Below are 22,357 nucleotides of genomic sequence, written 5' to 3'. Positions count from 1 at the left end.
AGAACCAGGCCCCCAGAGACATTTGTCTTTGAACTTTCCAGCAAGTGAACAGTGGTGCAGATAAATACAATTTCTACCCAACTGTAGTTCTTGGCACACATATACGGTATTGACCATGAGTTGATTAGACCAAGCTTTGATCTTTCTGGCGAAGGAAATGTGTAAACTCACCTTAAGATCAATTGACATGAAAACTACAAGTTCTCTATACTGTTTTTAAGTCTTATCTGAATCAGTTAAATAATGGATGAGTCGATTACTGCCTTATCATAGCAGCGTGCATGAAAAATTATACTCGGTCAAACACGATGAGGGTGATGACGGATCTACTGACGCAGAAATCCGTTTTATTTTTCTCAGCTTGCTTTTGTTCACGTGTCAGTAATCTAATCTACTTATAAATGACTAGAGAGTAAGGTAAAAGCTCACAGCAGGCTCCTGCAGAGAGTGTAGTGTGAGCACTGTTGGATAGTATCCTGTGTAGTGCATCTCAACAGAACTTCATTATGGTGTTATGTATGTGCAGCTTAAAAGAAACCAAGAGAGAAGATTAAGTATGGGGATTGGTTTCATATTTTTCATTTTTGGACTCGCAGGTATGTAAACTAAGTTTTTCCTCAGTAATTAGCAATAGCACAATTAAGTGATTTAAATATCATAAGACATAATTGATTAAAGATATTTAAGTTTATAAACTATAGTTGTAATAGTAATGGTTGTAATTATGGTTATTTTTGTTTTAATAAAAAAATATAATTATGTATGAAAAAATATTAATTTAATATTTAATATTGTTATAAAATTAACATTAGTTATATGTGTGTGTGTACAGATATGTAATCTACATTTTATGTATACATTTTGTTGACATTTTCACAATTAAAATGATATTATTTAATTTTGAGACACATTACACCTACTGTACCAATGAGCTTTTAAATAATATTTACATGTAATATATTATAATAATACATTAAATATGTTATGATAATATACTTAATTGATATAAGAGCAATATTGATTAGATGAAGGGTACATGTTTTAAATCGATCATTTTTACAGTGGGCCCATCTTTAAGTGTGCAATTCTGCACTGTAAAGTTTCTGTTCTGTGGTAGCAACTTTTGTGGTAGCAAGATTTCTTAATTTCCCACACTCAAAAAAAAATAAATAATTGTATATATATATATATATATACACACACACACACACACACACACACACACACACACACAAAAGCTGTCGCTAGGATGATAAACTTTTTTTTGCCCACCCCTAAATGCATATTAGTACCTTTTGAAAGGATGGTTCCCCAGTGACATCACTGAGACACAGTAAAAAGGGTACTGAATAATTAATTAATGCAAATGTTGCAACTTGCTTATCTGTATTGTGTTTATGGAACAATCCTTATGCATGCAATAATTTTAACTGCAACCATTTATATTTTGTGTATTCAGTCGTAAAATTTTAATGGCCCTCGAACTGTTTATATTGTAGGTATTTATGTGTATTTTATGAGGCATCTCACAAGCAAAATTGCAACTCTGCTTTTTCAGTGAGCGCAAACGAGGCGGACCTGCAAGGCTTTCAGTCCCTACAAACCGAGAGCGCAATCTTCATAACAAATGTGCCATCAGAAGAGCAAAACAGCTCCAGTGATAATGGTGGAAAAGTTTCCACTGAAAGCCCTGCTCTCCTGACTATGGTTGTAATCAGTTCTCCAGGGACAGATTTGTTTCATACGCCACATGAGAGTCAGCACTCAAGTACATTAAATGCAACCACAACTGCTGATAAAGACGCAATTACCTCAAATAAACAGAGCTTTGTCTTTGCTTATGGTACAAGTACACGTTCCAAGGGTGAGGATGGCAAGGCAGCGAGGGCGTTACAGTCTGACGGAGACCTCTCATTGATCTCCAGTGATGAGGAGAGGCTTCATCCCTCAGCTGAGGCTGAATTTAAGTCAGTGATGAATGACACCATGACTCCTGCTGCTCATCTGTCTAGAGGCAGGGGAAAGATCTCTGCTTTTTTTCACACTTCGCTGGAAAGCGAGAATCAAAGAGTCTTGGAGTCTATTACTCCTTCGTCCACAAATGGCATTCCCATGGTATCGGCCACTGATCCAGCAGTAATTGATAACCTTGGGGAGTCGAACAAGAGCGTGGAAAGATGGGGCGAAAACAAGACTAAAAATTTGACTCTGGAGTCTTTTGGAGCTGATAACCCTGTGAATCCTACTGAAGAGGTTTCTCTGAATAAGAACCATTCAACCATTATGCATTTTACAGTTTTGCAGGGTACAGGGCTTTTAACCACTGAGCTTGGTCAAAATCCAAGAAATGGATCTGAGCATGAGCCAAAAGAACAGAAGAATCTGCTTTCACCGAGTTCACTCATCCTTGATACTCCATTACAAGTGAAATCAACCAGCCAAGTAATAGTTAATAAAATGGCAGAAAGCAGCAAAAATCCCAGCACCAATGGACCAAAACCCTTCGGGGTGTCACTAAAGCAACCAGACTCCATGTTTTTATTCTCCGCTTCAAAGCTGATCCCTGCAAAGAATCAGGACGTAACCACGCTGAATTCTTTTTCAAACATGGTAACAGCTGCTGGTAAAATGCATGTGACAAAACAATTTGCGGCCTCACAGTTGATATCTGACTTTGTGCATAGATTTGTCTCAGCAAGGGACGGACTAGAAAGCAAATCAATTTTTCACTCCAAATTAAGTGAAGAGCGTCAAATCAAACCAACATTCCATACCTCACCAACAAGTTTCTTTCATCGTCTGAATAAAAGTGACCTTTCTTTGGCCGCTCAAAACTTTACATCTTTACTAAAAATGTCCTATCTTTGTACCAAAGGAGCCAGAGCATCTAATATCTCTTTGATGGAGAAACGTAACAGAATGGATGATTTTCCAGTTTGGCTGAGTGAATCGATGGTCTTTAGTACTGCCTCATTAAACAATGCTGAGGAAGCAACTACAGCGAGTGATATGCGAAAGTTCATGAAACAGACTCAAAGTTCACTCGCTGCTCCTCGAACCCTTTCACCTCAAGAAGATGCTTCAAAACAGCTTGATCAGTTTGACAAATTATCTACAGCGGCGCCTCTTCCACCTCTGACAAAGCTTAAGAATCTGTTTCATGTCTTCAAAGTGAACGATCATCAACCTCGACAGCCTCTAAATAATTTTCCCTCAGAGACATTTGTATCGGTTCAAACTCCTCAGTCGATTCCACCTTCATTTACATATGCAACTATGAGGAGATTCCCAAATGTGGAAGACTTTACCAAACTTGACTCTATGAACCAAAACCAAAAAGCCCCATCTGACATATCAGAGAAGCCAGTCATGGTCTCAAACAGATTAACAAGACATGAAATGGTAAACACAACCACAATCAACAAAAACAAATCACATTTTAGCATTCCCCCAACACATCAGACTCCTAACAGCTACATATCAATAACCAAGTCCTTGATTACAACAGCTCCAATAAAGTCCTTTCTGCTAACAACAACTTTCGGTAAATCACAAAATACAGTGACAACAGTTTTATCCATCTCTAAGAAACGTAATCGTGAGTATGACTTTATAAATCACTCAATGACACCTGGATTGCCATTAGACGACAAACAACATCTTAAAAACCCAAGAGGGACTGTGCCGCTTTTTTTGGGCAGCTACACAGTTAGCAGTATCCCATCAGTCCAGCAGCTCGTTGAAGCTCACCCTGGAGAGAAATTCCTCACAGAAACACTGCAATCACAATCTGGACTTCAGATTGAGTCGAACTTAAAGAAGAGAGATGGCGGGGTTAAACCAGCAACTCTGAAACACCATGATCAGAGCAGTCATTCCATTGCTGGCATGAATCAAACCTCGTTCACGTCAATTTCGCCCAGGATTGGTTCAAATCCAATTCACACTACTGTTTCCCCTGTTGCTCTGTCAAATACAGAATTTAAACAACATTTGACCTCCTCTGCTTTTCCGTCAGTATCTGTTGAGCAGAAAATAAATGGACTTGACAACCACAAAGATTCACTTCATATGTTTGTCAATTTATCAGATGTTAAAGAGCAGCCAAAGAACATGACATCCAGCCCAATTTCTGTCATCAGTAGGCACACAACAGCTGATGCACGATCAGAAGGGACCTTGAACACGTCACCCCTTGAATCATTCACTGGAACAACTTCACCAACTTTCACTTTGGATCTTATTCATATGCAGAATGCGTTGCATAAAGAGCATGTGACCTTAGCTGAAAACCAGACTGAATTTTTCTCAACAGTGAATGAGCATTCACAAACGACGCAATCAAACTTTCCTGCTGACGAAATGTCCAGTTCAGACGCTACAGAAGATTTACAAAAACACCTTGGGCGGACTTCGCTGTCTGCTGTTAGTGGGGAAAAGTTCTCTCCTATTGTCCACATGGATTTGAGTTTCTCAAGTACAGAGACACAATCGCTCCCCAAAGGTTCATTACAGTCCGGGGAAGGGAGGGAAGATATTTCACATGGCACTACTCCATTTGCTGAAAGTGACTCAGGGGTATCTGCTGAGTTCATGTCAGACCTGCCAGTGATAAACAGGAAGAGGAGGATTATATCACCCGATTCTCTCAGTGGGTAATGACACCCAACTCTTAAATCACTTTTAAGGTGGAAAACAAACAGTTTTATTAGCATTTAGTGCTAGATCAATCACCAGCATTAGATAGATAGATCTGAAACTATATATTAAAATTGAAAAACAAAAGCTTTATTTGTTTGTTTAGAAAACTGCACTCATTTTATTTCAGTTTAGTGATATCAGTAAAGAAGTATGTCTGCTGTTGTTGTGGAAGGAATGTTACTTTACTGAATAAACTTTAGCTCCACAAGTACAGATGCAATCTATAGAGATGCCAGCATGGTGATAAACTCTAGTCAACATGATTAATTTTCACCGCCCTCAAAATGGATTTTGACCGTCTGATTGTCTTCTTCCAGTCTGGCGCAAATCTCAGATGATATCTGTGGCACTGGCAACTACACAGCAGAGATGAGTCTGAACTTGGAGAGAGATATCATGCCCGGAGATCTCATCCCTGCCCTCGGAAACCTGCGTGTCGTCATCAGCCTCAAAACAAATAACAGCCAGGTGAACCTAGAGATAAAATCCTGCTGCCTCTCGCCCACCGTCAGACTTGATGAATTTAATACCACCTGCTGCATTTTTTCCAGGTAATGTGCACCTCTCAGGTTATTTTAGATTAACTGAAATCACATGGTGCCCATGAACCAGGCCACATTTCACATTATGGTCCCAAATCAGCTTCATGGTCAGAGCATGGCAGGATTATACGGATCCCGTCTCCCATATTTTTAAGTGGAAGTTTAATACATCAACATTAGTTACTGTTTAGATGACTCAGCTACATTTTAACTGGTCACCTTATCACCTTATCCAGGGGAACAGCATTATAATGATTGGCTAAGAAACATTCCCTCAAACTTGAGAAAGCTATAAATATCCTGGGCAAAGTATGTCCCTGTATCGAGCGTTAGAGCAGTACAGTAAACTGCTGATGTCTGTGTCCCTGCTGGTGTGTGAAGTATTCACTTTCCATCAGTCTCTCTGCTCTGTTGCCAATAGCACATTGCCAAAATATCCAGAGACAGCACTATGTGTGCTTTCAGCAAATGTATGTACTAAACCTTTTATCAAAATAAAACATCTGTGTGGTAAATTCTTTGGAAGTACAGTAATGTGCTTTTGTTTAACAAAGCTGTTTTTCAATCAGGGGAGACGTGGGAGGTCTTGTTTTTTTATCAAATAAAATTGATAAGGAAGTATTTTTTTTTTCAAATTACACTGGAAAACAGCAGATGAAAGTTCAGAGGGAGGCAGTCAGTGCCATTTTGCTAACTTTTACCCTATGCTGTGCCATTTACTGCATAAAAAGAACAAGAAGTATCTAAGAATTTTAGATTAGATACTTATTTAATTTAATCCTAGCATTCTTAAGCCTTAGAAAAGCAGCACTAAATGTGTTCTTTATTGCATTATGGTAGTTAGTTTTTGAGCTGTGTAAACCTGTTTAAAAAAAATATTTAATTTTAGTGGAGTAATGACTGGAGAAGCCCAGCATACTGTATGGCACAGAAAATTTCATTTAAAGCTCTTTTTTATGAAACACATTCATGGCTTAATTGTTCACAATAACATCAATCTATAAGATAAATTTAGAAAATAGACAGAGTTATGTGGACATTGATAAATGGCAATGTACAAAAATATACTATTTTCTGTATACCAATGATAGTATAAGATAAATTATGTTAAAATAAGCCTTTTTATGTTTAATGCTGTTAAAATAATCCAGAAACTGTATCCGTCTCACATTGGATTCAATCAAACCACTGCTCTCATTGTTATTATAATTAAAAACCATCAGATATTTGGATATAGCACTCCATCCACAGGATTTAATTTACACTCTTTTCAGCATCAGACGTTTCACCTCTGTTTGCGTCACCCGGGAAAGTCCATTATTTTAGATTTGTTCGCACTATCGGAGCTAATGCGTCTCTTTGATGTGAACTCCCTCAGGCTGCCTATAGACCCTCATGGCATTAGACTGCTTCCTAGCGTCCTGTCAAAGAGCGCCAGCTTCACCATCAGTCTCTTCCAGATGATCAATTACTCCACCGCGTACCTGCACTGTGACCTCAGCGTGTGTTTGAGGAACCGTTCTGAGTGCGAGAAGGTAAGTCTGAACCCAGCTTCACAGATGAAAACTTGGGGATCATTTATCACTGTCGAAGAGGTCTCAATATTTCTACTTTTCATTACTCTCCCTCGTTTGATGACAGCGTCTGCAGTTTCTAAATAAATTATCTTCCCCGGCTTGTTACTCTGTAACTGCAAGACAGAAAGTGAAGTAGTCGGCAATTCGTGGGCTAACAGAATAACTCGTCGAGTCTGTAAACAATTTGAAAGTATGCAGAAGTTTAGGGGATTTATTTTGGCCCCATATAATGGCTTGATTTCAGGATGATGACATTATTGTTTATGCATTTCTCATCATAGCAGTGCGTTCAGAGTCGAAATGCGCATCTCAGAGAGGAACCAGGGGCTATCTTCAGCAGCACGGGAAACCGCATTTCTTTTGGCCCTGTTTTGAAAGAAGCAGACAATTCATCATTCTCTGAAACAGCAGGTAACTTATTACCAATTTTATTACCTTATTACCATATTTCAGCAGAACTGTTGGTCTGATCTGGTTTGTTAATGCTGTACAGATGACACTGAAGCCGTGGTGATGATTATCAGCTCAGTGGCCAGCTGTTTGCTGGCATGTTTGGCTCTCTTTCTTGTCTGGATGGCAAACAGACGTTGTCTGCAAAGGTCCAGGACCCTTTGTGAATGCTAACTGAACAGAGCTCACTGCAAACCAGCCAACTGGACTGAAATCTGCATTGAGCATTCAATCATTATCTGACAGTTTTTGAATTGCTCATAATTATGTTTAGTTAGCTGCACTGGGAAACTGATTAAACTATTAAAGTTTTTTAAAGAGGCCCAATTTGCTCTTGAAAATGCGATTATTCTATCATGCTTTAAATGTTACAATAGAGCTGTAAAAAATGCAAGCCAGTCAGCCATTTCATTGTGAACACTTATACATTATATACTTATATATATACACTAAGTAAATGTGTATGGATTGTTAACAAACAGCCATTTAAAGGGATAATTCATATAAGAGCTTGCCCTAATGTCATTCCAAAACCTTTCTTTCCTCTGCGTAAAGGTGAGATTTACCTTAGTTCCGCAAATTTTCACCCAAAAAATGCAATAATTTCTTTGAATTCCATGTGAGGGCATTGGGTTCAAGTTGGTCACACAGACTGTCTGAAAGTGACTTCTTCTGTGTGAGTTGTAGTGTATACATTCCCACACTATTGACAATGTACTGTGACTGTAGACACTACAGGCAAAAACACTCATGCATCAATGTCATGCATTAATGACATTTTGGTTTTTCTCAAAAATATCTCAGATGTATTTTTTTTTCAGACTAGTAGAAAGAAAACATCCAAAATGCACTTTAAGTGCTACTTTTATAACAACTTATGTATTTGTGTTTGTAGATTTCAGGCACAATTCATATCTTTAAAGGCCATTTTCTCAAAAGGTGATTTTTCTCCGACTCTGACTCATAAATCTCCACTTCAGTATCACTCACATACACCATCTATATTCTATAGGTTTTCACAGAGGGGTTTGTTCAGAAATAACTTGCCTGGTTTTATACAACATTTTTATGTTATTATGTTTATGTTAGGTTTAGGGTTGCTCATCCTAACATTCCCTAGTTTCTTTGCTGCTTTGAGACTTACCAATCTTTAATGTAGAATGGACTGATGTCAAAGATATAGAGGAATGCAAAGATATACATGAATGCTTCTCTTTATGTATCTCTACTCCAGTTCTCTCGAAGATTAAACATGTTGTTCAGCTACTTGTTTCTAGGATTCACATTATGTGTTTCCCATTCAAATAATCGCCGTTGGAGGAAAAATAGAAGCAATTAAGTAGTAACAAGCACACTGCCTTTGAGACGCATCTCTTTGTAAATCTCACTACCACGCTGGGACAACCTAGGGGCACAGCAGATTTACTGGCTTGAAGACCACTTAATAAAAAACATATTGGCTTCTTGTAATTTAAAGGACAGTCAAAATGGGCCCAATGGGAAGTGAAGCGAATATGTCCCAGAACTGAAAAGAAGCTAACTTTGATAGTAAATGTTTGAAAGTAGAGAAATAGACTATTAGAAACACTTGTGGTAGCTTGTTGCGTAATTACTCCTTCAGTTAATCAGGTAATTAGAGTATTGATTCCGTTATCTTATGTTTTAAAAGGTCATTTGCAGCTGTTTCAATTGCTTTGCGCACGACACACTAAACACTACTGCCACCTTCACTTCATCATTACAAAGCAGAACATTATGACAGGTTTGACTGTGAATCTAGTCCTTGCATCAATATATACCCAAGCAGAAAATCAACAGAGCCGGTATTCATGTTGAAATGCAGAGGCTGGCTCTTTGTGCACTTCTTAAAGGATGAAGTGTCTCTTGGGGTGGCCGACAAAGACTGAATAGCAGCGGCTGAATGACAAGTCTCTCCTTCAAGGCGTTACAAGAGCGCTGAAGAGTCAAGGCATCGTCACCTAAAAGTGCTTCTCACTGCTTGATTGTGAATTACTGTTATTAGTATCATTACTTTATTCTTTGAAAGCCTGTCATTGAAGGTTACAGTAATTTGCATCACAGTTTGGCTTAGAATAACATTCGCTCCACAGGTTTTTGCTAATGTGCCAAGAAATTCAAGACATCGCGCTTGAGTGATTAATGAACAATGGAAAAACTTCCCGAGAACAACAGTAATTATAATGAAACTGTGACATGCACTTTATGTATCTGTTGAACTGTATGACAATTAACCTTCAATTAAATATTTAGCTTCAAATATCTTTGGATATATTTCTGCTGAAATATATTAAAACAAATGAAACAGCTTCTCTAACGACAAACATGCACACATGCCTTATGAGGCCATTCCTACTGTTAAGTAAAAACACGAAGCTGGTATATCCGGTTTCCAGGTGTCCCACACAAATCTCTCAACCTCATTCAGAACTGGCTTTGTTACATTTCTATTCTTCTAATCAGAGCTCTGACTCCTCCCACCAAAACCAGCAGAGCCTTTTGTTTCATGTGTTTCCTTGAACTGGTTTCTGTGTGCAAAGAAGAAATGTCGAAGGGCAGCGTCTTCATTTCCTGAGACTGGAAAACAAAATGACAGCAGCTAATTCCAGCGTGCAGGGTTCTTTCAGAGACGGCAGCCTGGAAAGATTTACTCATTTTGAAAAAGATGAGTTTGAAAGTGACTGGGAGAAACTGGCTGAGCGTAAGTTTGGCCGTGTCTATAAGGTGAAGGTTAAAGTCTGGCGGGAAACATGTGCACTAAAGACAACGACCAATGATTACAGGTACAAAATTAAAACTATATTGCTGTTTAAACTATGAGATTGTAAGTAGTTCATAGGACTTATTTAAAGTTAACTAAAATAAATATTAATATTATACTGTGTATTATGTTTGTATTTTTTTTTTTATTCTGAATAATGTGTGTGTATGATTTTATACATACTATGATTTTATATGTACAGTGATTTTATATTTTGTGGCTCAGGAACATGACACAGATGTCCAAAATCGGAAGACTGAAGTTTAGCTATTTAATCTCCATTTATGGAATAAGCAAAGATCCACCTGGTTTAGTGATGGAATATATGAGCAAGGGATCCTTGGACAACCTCCTCAGCAGTCATTTCTTAATGTGGCCTAAGAAGTTCCAAATGATCCACGAGATGACGATGGGCATGAATTTTCTGCACAGCATGAAACCACCCATTCTTCATTTGAATTTGAAACCAGCCAACATTCTTTTTGATGACCATCTACACGTGAAAGTGAGTCAGATACTACTGAAGATGTTTCTGAACCTATTACTGGTAAAAAAGAAAAAAAAAAAGAAAAAAAAAAAAGAAAAAAAACTAGTGGTTTTGGAAACCCTTATAATACAGTTGAATAGTTTGCGCTTTTATCAGTCTTTAATGTTACTTTCTACACATATGCCTCATTTAGTAAAAATATAAAACCTCACAGTATTGTTGCAGTTTCAGACTTATTTTATCTATAAAGATTTCAGATTTTGGCCTCGTTAAATGGGAGGAGTTTTCTGGAAAGACAGAGTTTATTGAACACCTGTCACCTCGGGGGAACATAAACTATGTGCCTCCAGAGATCTTTACCCAGAATCCTGAACCACCTGGAACGAAGTACGATGTTTACAGGTGAGAGTTCAGAACTTAAAGAACTTCACAGAATGTGCATAAATTGACATTTTGACAGTGAGTTATGATATGCCATGAAGTAAACATCTAAACATTCTCACTTTGCAGCATTTCTATTATTATGTGGGAAATTCTGACTCAGCAGCGTGCATACCAAGGTATATATTGTTCCTAATTTTGGTACTTTCCACAAATTTTTACACAAGTTGTTGTTTTGCATTAATTAGATTATTATTATTATTATTATTATTATTATTATTATTATTATTATTATTATTATTATTATTATTATTATTATTTTGTAGGTTAAATGTTTTATATATTTATCTATTGATAGGTTTTGTCTATTTAATTTGGAGTTTCTTTATTAGTTAAAAAACTAAATTTAAACTATACTTAAACATCCTGTAATTTGGTAATAATGTTGACTGCAAAAAAATAAAATAAAAAACCACATCAATGTATACATAAAACAAACATATACAAGAATACAGAACAAAACAGCTTCTAATATTCCTTTCTAACCGCCTTAAGGTTACCAGTCAACATTTCTGAAACATCTTCCACTCAGTTTATTGAGGAAAATTATTTAGTAGCGAGTTCCTTTTCCTCTCTGTTTGTTTTGAGTGTGCTAGAAGCAAAAGTGTTTGTTTACATGTGCAATATTTGGAGTTTGTATAGTACAAAAATAACACTCCAAGCAATTTGTTCTATTCTCCTTGTCACAGGTCTGAATATGACAGAAATATTAATCAGAGTGTCATCTGGCAAAAGGCCTGGTGTAGAGAAGATCCCTGAAGACAAGCCACTTGAGTGCGAGGACATGATTGGTGTCATGCAGCAGTGTTGGCATCAAGACTGCAGCCGGAGACCGGCTTTCTCTGGTAACAAACCTCATTTCTCTTCTTGTTTCTGTTAAATGAAGACTATAATAGTGCTTGATTACATACAGACAAAATGTATTCGAAAAGTCCCAGCAGATTTTACTCTTCTGAAATAACAATGAGCAAAGAACCAACACTGTTGCATCTTTTATCAGCCTCCCAGTTCCTCCGTGACTGTTTCTTCCTCAGGTCACCTTCAGTAAAAGTTCTAATTCAATTATTTGATTTAGTGACTGCGATAATGAATTTTAATATTCACTGTTTGTTGTTAAGCATTAAAGTAGTTTAATAAGCTTCTGCTAATTCTATTGAGGTGTCGTATTGTATAATAGGTCGAATACAATTAATCTCGTACATCAGATTATTTAAAATGCAGTTTGATTAGCACAGCTATATCCCCTACGCTATTATTTTATCTCATTCACTGCCCAATTATATTGCTCCTCTATTAAAGCGGCTAAAAGGCTGTCAATCATTAGCTGGCCATTTGCACATTTTAATGCAAATGATCACTCTTGTTTAAGAAGGCCTGAAAAAGAGCTAGAGCAAAACTACTCCCCAAAGTGACATTCAGCTGTATCATCTCCATGTCTCTGCAGAAACCGTGCGATTGACTGAAGTCCTTAGTGAAATCCTAAAAATCCCGGACACGAATGCAAGGGGTGAGATAAGAAAACGTCTACCTGAACAGGTATGGAACGTAAGTGACTCTTCCAGTTCATGTTTAGACCACTGTACTCTGTCAGCACATAAGGTGTTAGTTTGAGTAATACTCGTAATACTCAGGGATCTGTGAACACATTCCTCTATTTTCTTCTCTAACTTTGGAAAGGAAACCTGTAGAATGTTAAGGCATGATTTGAACATGGTAAAATACTCAATACACAAAGCTATTTACACCAAACTGTTTTTTTCTAGACTACGGAGTAATTCATCTTTTTTTTTTTTTTTTCCTAAACACTTGAAATTGTACCACCTTGTTGAAAAAAAGAAAACAGCATATGCTGGTTAGGTATGTTTGGAAGCATGGCTGCTGGTTTGAGCTGGTCCTGAGCAAAAAAGCCCTTGCTCAAGACCAGTTTAGGACCAGCACATTACCAGCTTAATCCAGCTCAAACTAGCAATCATGCTTCAACCTAACCAGCATATGATGGGGAAGTCGTGTTCAGGTTAATAGACCAAGAAAAATACACTGCGGCTGAGCTTGGTCCAGTATTTATGCATGCTAGTCTGTCTACCATTTGTGTTAATGCTGAACACTTTCTTGATGAGGCACAACATGCTTTTAAACATGAAGATTAACTTGACTAGCAAGACTGCAGCTGGAGACCTGCTTTCTATGGTAACAAAACTCATTTTTTTATGATTCTGTTTAATGAAGACTACAATAGGGTTTAATTATAAGCACCTTAGTCTGACTGAAGTTGTGATGCAGTTGACCATTCACAAAGAGCTTGACTGACATGTGATCTGACCAATCATAACGCTGTATCCGGGAGAAGAAAAAAAAAAATCAACTTCAGTGGACTTAAACTTGAAAAATTGTGTATAAACGTCTTTTCGCAGTTTAAATAAAAATGTTCTGATGTCCATCCGCGTTTATTTTGTGCTTTAAGTAAATACTGTATGAAAAGAAGATCTGTTGAACTGAGGCAATACAATAATCTGTCACAACACATTAAAGAGCCTCAAAATGGGATTTATTGATTGAATTTCTTTAAAAATCTGAGACCTTGTTTCATACCAGAAGTAACTTGGTCTGTTTTATCTGTCAGTGTCCTCTTTGCCCCACAATGTATTTTTACTGTCTGAGAACATGGTGTGTGGCGTGAGATCGGCATGGCTTGTTGGACATAGCAACAGTAGTTAAGGAGGGTGGGTTTTTGCGAACAGTCAGTTGCAACTCGACTCTTCAGTTGGCTTCAGGAAGCATTTACACATCACTGTTTTCAACTAGAAATTGAGATTTTTTTCTTTAATTTACATAACAAAAGTATATTTGGGGGCCGGAAAATGCAGTCTTTTGAAGACAGGTTTCATTGTGCAAGTTTTTTGAAAACAATGCTTTTATCATCTGACACTGAAGAAATAAAATGCACACAAACTTTTTAAAATCCATGACAGTAATACCTCCATATTTTTACCACTAATGTCAGCAAATTGTGTCATCAGTCACAAAATAGAAATAACATTCAATTTTGGTTTCTCTCCATTAGCCAAAGAAAACAGCTGACTCCTCAGGCAAGTATTTGTCCAAGTCCTCGCATTCAACCTCTTTTTTTTTTGTCTGTACAAACGCTATATAAAACTATCCTCCATCCATTTTTTTCCCTACAGATGATTCTAGCGTTCACTCTCTCCTTGTGAAGAAAGAGTTTGAGAGCTTTAAGAAAGTTCTACAAAAAGAGCACGTGTCTATGGTCTTCCAAGACAACAACTCTCTCCTTCATCACGCTGTGGCAAGCGGGGACACAGAGAGCGTGCAGATGGTCCTGAATCTGGGAGCTCCTGTGAATTGCCAGAGTGCAAAAGGCTACACCCCGCTCATTGTTGCAGTTCTGCACAAGTTTTACGAGATTTGCAGCTTGCTGACAGACTGTGGGGCTGACGTCAACCTCAGCGATGGCGACCAGTGGACTGCGCTGCACTTTGCCGTACAGGCTGGCGACGACAGAGCCGTTCGCCTTTTGTTAGACAATAAGGCGAGAGCCGATGCCAAGGAGAAGGATGGGTGGACGCCTTTGCATCTCGCTGCTCAGAATGGCCACGAGCACATCGTGAGAATCCTGATCCCGCGTCTGAATGCCGTGGATGAGCAGGAGCGCCAGTCTGGCCGTACGGCGCTTCACATGGCTTCCATTTACGGTCACGTGAACATCGTCAACCTCTTGCTCAAAAAAAAAGCTGACGTTAACAAAACAGATAACCTTCAATCCACTTCACTACACTTGGCGGCAGATGAAGGGCACTTCAGGGTGGTCCGTTTGCTGGTTAATAATGGGGCTGATGTGAAAACAGTCGATGAGCAAAGCTACAGTCCCCTACATTTTGCCGCTCTAAAGGGTTACACAGGTATCTGCAGACTCCTGTTGAGTAAAGGAGTCGACCCCGATATCAGAACCTATCAGAATTGGACAGCCATGCACCTTGCAGCCCTAAAAGGCCATCCAGAGACTGTCCTCGTGTTAGAGGAGCACCACGGCTCAGTCAATGTCCAAGGGAAAGACGGATGGACTCCTCTGCATCTTGCTTGCCATCATGGGCAGGAGGAGGTGGTGACGGTGCTGCTAACAGCAGGTGCTGACCCAAACCTGGCCGAGGATAATGGCTGGACACCCCTTCACTTAGCCTGTAACAGTAGCTGCTTCCCTAGCGTTCTGCAGCTGATATCTCACCAAGCCAATGTGAACGCCCAGAATAACAGCCAGTCAACGCCATTGCATTCAGCCGTCCAGCTCAGCAACATCCCAATCATCAAAGCCCTGCTGATGAATAATGCACAGCGGGATATGCAGGACTCAAAAGGATGCACCCCTTTAACCTTGGCTCAACGGTGCAACAATACAGAAGCCGTGGAGCTACTGAACCGTTAGCACACCGGTGGAGATCCTGGCAGAGAGCAAAGCATGTTTGGTGACAACTCCACCATTAGAGGAAGTGCAGCATTGATCTCAGCTATCGATTTCCTTCCTCCTGCAAAGCTTGTTCTTATAAACAGTCTTGCTGTTGTTTGTGGTTTAGATTCCTAGAATTTAACACCTTTGTTTGGATTAGGTTAAAAGCTCAGGTGTGTTCTCAGAATGGAATTGTTATGAATGAAGGATTTGATGCTTAGCAGTATGTCAGCATACAATTGAAATTGAGTTAGTTTATTTATCTTGAATAATTTATCAGAGCATGTTTTTCCTAAGAAGAGAATTGTTTGTTTTAGTAATATTTAATCAAAAAATAATAACTTGCTTCATCACTGAAACTACTTTATAGATCTGTTTAGTCACTTAGGTTCGCACAGGCTATTAAGTAATTTTAAAGTGATAATTTACCCATAAATTAAAATTCTGTCTTGATTTATTCATCCTCATGTTGTTTGAAAAATTTACTTTTTTTTTTTTTTTTTTTTATCCGTGGAACATTTAAGACGATATTATGAAGAATGCTGGCAACCACAAAATGTTTTGGTGACAGTTGGCTTTCATTGTATGGAGAGAGAGAAAAAACACTGAGACATTTCTCAAAATGTTTTCTTTTATGTTCCACAAAAGAAATGAAGTCAATGTAGCAGCATTAGGTTGATTAAATGATGACTTATTAATGGTAATTCATGTTGACAAAATTGCCTGCAAAAAAAATGTGGTATTTTGATACCTACATTTACATTTAGCTGATGCTTTTATCCAAAGCGACTTACAAATTGCTATATATGTCCGAGGTCACACGCCTCTGGAGCAACTAGGTGTTAAGTTGGTGTCTCACAGTGGATTCAAACCCAGGTCTCTCACACCAAAGGCACATGTCTTATCCACTGCGCCGACACCAACCGCTACCTAATACCTACTCATGTATTTAGCATGATTCAATACAATCATACTTGGGTGATTTCTACTACTGTCAGACATGCACATGTCACGGTGAAAAAATCATAACCATTCATGGAATTCAAATGGCATGTTAGTTTTCCAAACAAAAGCCAAACAACCTGTTTGACAACATGCTTAACACTTCCCAGCAGGCTTCCGCTCACGTTCCACAAAAAAAGAAAAAAAAAAAACTATATAGATTGAATGCAACAACCTCCTTTCTCTGACATTATACAGTTATGTGTGTACACACACACACACACACAACTGTATAATGACAGAGAAAGGAGGTTGTTACATGACAGGAAAATGATCATATATATATATATATATATATATAGAGAGAGAGAGAGAGAGAGAGAGAGAGAGAGAGAGAGAGAGAGAGAGAGAGAGAGAGAGAGAGAGAGAGAGAGAGAGAGAGAGTATAATTGAACTGGTAGTATAGAAGACAGCATTACATTATTCATATTTAACCAGTGTAAACTTGTGACTGAAATGCACCAGTTTTGTATTATACAAGGTACATTAAACATGATATAAGATATAGCCTGAATATTTCACATACTCTCTTGTGTCACAGAGAAAGTTGTAATGTGGATTCAGATCTTTGGAAACAAACATCAGGACATAAATCACTTTTCAGCAAAAGTTCTGGCTTGCGTTTTTTTTTTTTTTTTTCTCAAGTGAATATGTTAATAAAACATCAATGCCCTGTGAAGGAATTGGAACGCATGCAGCCCATTATCACAGACTGTGGTTTGCACTGCAGTCGCTCCACTGTAATGTACATGACACTTTAAATGTCTCATTAAAGTCTGCATTATAACAAAAGTGTCGACAACACAAATTGATGCGATCCACATTCATATGCAGTTATATAAAATTAATCAATCTTTTACATAATGGCATGTTTCTTGGGTGTTTTTCTCATGCAGAGGAACCGAGATTGGAAAGTTCAGAAAATGTATGGATATGATCATTTTGCTGTCATGTGTCTAATTCCGAGGAAGTCAAAAAGAATCATTCTGCTCAGTGTGTGCTTGTGTGTTTCACAGTAAACCAAAAATTCTCAATTAAGTGTAAATAAACAGTTGTTAGCGTTTGGATCCTGCCTGGAATTTATGAGGCAAAATTTTTCTTTAAAGCTTAAAAACATTTATAATAGCAAAGCTGAAAATATTCCCCGTGGACTATTGTTAATGCACCAAAAAGCATCATTTATGCGGCTTAGGTTTAAATCTCTGCAGCAAATTTTATATATACATACATATATATATATATATATATATATATATATATATATATAGAGAGAGAGAGAGAGAGAGAGAGAGAGAGAGGAATTTATACACAAGACTGCACATCCAAGGAAATGTGCTGAAAAATAAATTATACCATTTCTGAAAGGAGATTACTAGTGAAGTATGACCAATTATTGCTGTCAGACTTTCATTTGATTACTTTTGGGTCCTTTAGGCAAGCACATAGATAGCTCTACTAATGAGTGCTTGATTAAGTTTTACCCAGCATGCACTGAACTCTCTTCCAGAGAATGACACCATGATTTCACTGTCAACACATTAGCTGTTGCTATAATAGACCATTAATATTATTTTGTTTACATAATTGCTATAGTAAGAGGCCACCACTGTTGTCACAAATAATGCCATTTTCCATCCCATGAATTATGATAGCTTTGAGGTCATCTACTACTAAGAGTTGATTAAATACTGTAGCATTTAGATATTATATTTCAAATACACAAAAAAATACTGCACTACACAGATTTTTAAATGTACCACTTTCTTAATATAACAGAATGAAAACAATTTTAAAGAGCTATTAGAAAAGAAAGAAAAGGTCTACAGGAAAAGTAACTGTATAAAATCCATTTAATAGGCATGAATTTAACATGGTAAACTCATATACAATAGTTAAAAATCATAAGCTTACTCCAGACTTGTTGAAAGGAATCATCTGACAGGGTAATATAGGCATGAAATTAATTTATGTGTTTATTATTTCATGAACACATCATTAAATTCAGTGCCAAAGGAAAATATGTCTTGTTTCATATTTTATTCAAGAACCTTTTTGTTGCCAAGAATCTTTAGATGCTGATCAGAACATTTTTAATGAACCCAAGGGTCCCAAAAGTAGTATAATGCTTCTACCTAGGACCAACTCTCATTCAAAAGAAAACATCTGGATCACCTTTTTAGGAGCAAATTGGCAACCGAAGGTGCTGATACAGGATTCAGTCCCTAATGTTGTGGTAATTTGAAATAGTGGGTTTAGAGATTATTCGTCTCATTGTCTGAAACTGCAAGATTAATGCAAGAATTGCTGGATATGATTCAGTACTCCTTAGAGAAGCGCAAATATTTGAATTTTATGCCACTGTTGTAAATTTAACATTGAAATATGACAGAATGAGGTTAACGTGATTTTATTTATTTATTTATTTATTTATTTTTTGATAAAACCATAACATGGGAGTCTCACAGGCTACTGTGTTCTGGCCAGTGATATTGATCTTTATCAGGCTTCTTTATGACATTGTTCCTCATCTGGCACGACGGCATGCTCTTGATCTATTTTCACCTGAAATCAGGAAATACTCAGTGTGTCATTGTGACATGATACCTCATTAAATTGAACCTTGTCAGGACTCCAGTAGATCTTCATCTTGGTTGAAGGTCACACAATTGTCACTTCCTGATGCATAACACACCAAAGAGTTCCTCAACTGGCCTTCACTGATATGGGTCACATGCTCCACAAAATGAAAATTAGATTAACATTTTTTTATTTTTTTTATTTTAGTTGTTTCACCAGAACAGGTGGACATGGCTTTTTTCTACAAAAAAGCTTCTTTTTTTTTCTTTTTTTTTTTTTAAAGGAGATTTGATCAAACACATTTAATGTAAATAGGCTAATGTTTTTATAATGTAGGGCCTTTAATGATAGTTTTAATTTTAGCCATATGCTCTAATGCTCTAGATCTAGAGAACTAACAAGTGGATATTGAATGGCTTTCCTGATGTAAACTAACATGATTGTTCACTGTCTGTCGACTGGATGATTACATGAGAAACAATACACATCTGTAATTTGTACTGTTTTTTTTTCAATATACCCTCCAATGTTTATTCATGTTAATATCATGCTGTAAGTTAACTAGTATTTAGACCTTAGATGGCTACAGCGATCTGTCATAGCTACCACATTCAAGAGCATCAAACCCACATTTGTTTTTCATTTATTGTTGGAATTTGATTATGAAATTAATGACTTAAAATTGGAAAATGTATTTTTTTAATAAGAAATTCAAGTTGCTTAGGGTATAATCAGGTTTCTCCATGTCCCCTTGCGACATACTGTAAGACCCAAAAATCATCACATTTCTGTGCATTTCACGTGTTTGTTCATTAATACATATTTCTTATCTAGCAGGGTAAAATCATGTTAGATGACACAGCCTTAATTTTTTCTCTTGAGCATTGATGAAAAAAATAATCTCAACATTTTCAACATGACCTTAAATTGTTGCTTTACTGTTTTACATGAATCAAGCAAAGCTAGTCTATATAACATGATCAAAATGATATCAAAAGTCATTTATACATTCTGCAAAAGTTTAACGTGGAGACCAGTATAGTGAGACAAGGCTTATTTGAATTTCTATTTATTTCCCTTAATAACGTATTGGCTGATTGCAGCCTACAATTTCCTGTAAACTGATTTAATGGAAGTGTCCGCTTAGAAAATGAACTCATATGGCATGTCTAGTCGATCAAAATATCCTTCAAATCAAAGCACAGCTTTATTCTGACTCGAATGGATGGGAGAGCCACAGTTCAATGCCATTTCCTCAAATAATTACATAATTGTGTGGACAAATGATTTCTATTTGCAGTTCCTGACAGCATCGCCCTATTAAATGAATCAGCGCTGTGTGTTTTGACTGGGTGGGGTGTGTGTGGAGGAGGGTCCAGTGGGCAGCAGGAGCACTCTTATTAACACATCAGCAAAACAAACACAGCACCTGTCTGTGGCTCAGCTGGTCCAGCTTAATTCTCTTTAGTTGGACTCATAGAAGGGGGGTCAAGAAAGTGATTAAAGCTTCAACGCTGTGGGAGCCCTCACACCCTCCCTTTCTTTCTCTATCTCTCTCCTTCTCTCTCTTTCTAACTACTTGCTTGCACAAATCATTCTCAGCCCAATATCTCTAGCCCAGGGACTTAAGTCCCAAAGTCTTTTACTGTGTTTAGACTGAGGAGACAAGAACCCGCGTACATGCTTGAATAAGTCAAGTGATTTAAACTTATTTGTGTTTTAAACTCAAATAGCATCAAATGATTTGTAAATGATACCCTTCCTCTCTTGTTGCCTTCTGTCATCTGTCACATCTCTAAAAGGACTTAATATGCACCCACGTGACCCCTTTCAGGTTCTGTTAAGTGCCGACAGCAATCAAGGACTGTTGAACGCCGTGTATGACGATGAAACCTCCCGTGGCATTAGCCCTTCTGTTGACTCGCAAGAAAAATAACCTTGATTGCTGGGTATCAAATGAGCAATTTAGTTAATTAGAAACTGTCCAAGTTCATGACGCTTCTTACAAGCAATGTCATACTTTGCATTGAGGAATTTTTAGTGCAAATTACCAGGCTGTTGTTAGCGGCCGTGCTAACAAGTTATTTTTAACAGGTAATTTAGTCGGCTAATGAAGCTTGAAGAATTTTAAGTTCTTAATCTGTTTCTTTTGAAAAGCCAAGTGGGAAGTTTACTTTGCTCAAGTGTCTCTCATTTTCAGAGCAAAATCATTATTCACATGCAGCACTTTCACATCCAGCCACATTAGCGATTGCAATGCAGACGAGTGGTGAAAAAAATTATCTTGACAGATTTTATTTGCAAATGTGAAATAAATGACTAGTGCCATACACATCCCTGGTGTTGAGGGTCGAACATCACTGGTTTAATCTCCTCTTAAGACTGTCACTGCCTGGCCCTGAGAGTTTTGACAGTGATCTGTGCTTCACAATCAACACAGGCTGAAGATTTACAGTGTCGCTTTACCTATATATATATAGGCCTTTTTATGGCTCAGGATTGTTGTGAGCCAGTTAAATGCGTGGGACCTTAATAGGATACTCCATCCAAAAATGAACATGCTCTCATTATTTATGCCATAGCCTACCAGATGTACAGCATATGACTTTTTTTCTACAGATGAACACAAGCATAAAGGAAAAAAATAATAATAATAATAATAATCTCTGTGATTCCATATAACGCATTTGTATGTGACACTTGAAGTTAATGCTTCAAAATCCACGCAAAACAATCACAACTGTAATGCATATGACCCCAGTTGATGAATCAATGAAAGAAAATTAGTATTTTAACTTTTTTTTTTTTTACTATAAACTGCTTGCCCAACTGTCAAACAAATACACACATATATCAGTTGGCCTATCATTTAGCTTCAGAAGACATCAATTATTCAACTGGAGTCATCAAGTTACCTTATTTTCACTATGTGTGGATCTTTTACCTCAATTTTGGATTCAGAGATGGATTATTTTTCTATATTCCCTATGATGATGAAAATCTATGATTTTTTCCAGGGATTTCCAATTCTTATAAGGATTCTGACAACAAAAACTACATCTAAACTACACAACCTTTGTGAAGCCTAGAGTTTAGCAGTAGCCTAAATGCGTAGCCAGCAAAAAGCAGCATGCTGATCATCAGCTGTTTCCACAGATGGTTGCCATGGGGCTAATATCATTGTGTTGTCCACAGAACATGCATTCATAACAAATGCTTGATCTGTGCCACATCAGTTGACTCAGCCCTCAGGCCAGGGACTCAAAACTTTGTTTTATGGCTCTAGTGTTCTTTTGCTCCATGAAGTTTGCAGGAAAGTCTGTTCCTATAGTTCTTCCAGGG

General features: G+C 37.5%; 2 protein-coding genes across 3 annotated transcripts; both read left to right on the top strand.

Annotated features, from left to right (window-relative positions):
• Positions 1-5,599: 5,599 nt before the first annotated feature.
• LOC113115095 (uromodulin-like 1) lies at positions 5,600-8,307 on the top strand. Its single transcript, XM_026282376.1, has 4 exons — positions 5,600-5,713; positions 6,622-6,778; positions 7,102-7,231; positions 7,314-8,307. Coding segments are annotated over exons 1-4 (420 nt in total). The 5' UTR covers positions 5,600-5,711; the 3' UTR covers positions 7,445-8,307.
• A 1,491-nt stretch (positions 8,308-9,798) lies between these two features.
• ankk1 (ankyrin repeat and kinase domain containing 1) lies at positions 9,799-17,509 on the top strand. 2 transcript variants are annotated; one of them, XM_026282375.1, is made up of 8 exons: positions 9,799-10,071; positions 10,275-10,554; positions 10,787-10,938; positions 11,047-11,096; positions 11,667-11,822; positions 12,422-12,513; positions 14,039-14,063; positions 14,160-17,509. In XM_026282375.1, the coding sequence occupies exons 1-8, from the start codon at positions 9,878-9,880 to the stop codon at positions 15,413-15,415; spliced, it is 2,205 nt and encodes a 734-aa protein (XP_026138160.1). In that variant the 5' UTR covers positions 9,799-9,877; the 3' UTR covers positions 15,416-17,509. The 2 variants fall into 2 exon arrangements, with proteins under 2 accessions (XP_026138160.1, XP_026138159.1); XM_026282374.1 differs by having other exon boundaries at positions 12,422-12,522.
• The last annotated feature ends 4,848 nt before the right edge of the window (positions 17,510-22,357 follow it).

Source organism: Carassius auratus, chromosome 15 (genome assembly GCF_003368295.1).
Source record: "Carassius auratus strain Wakin chromosome 15, ASM336829v1, whole genome shotgun sequence".
Lineage (NCBI taxonomy): Eukaryota > Metazoa > Chordata > Actinopteri > Cypriniformes > Cyprinidae > Carassius > Carassius auratus.
This window is presented reverse-complemented; position numbering and strand designations above follow the sequence as displayed.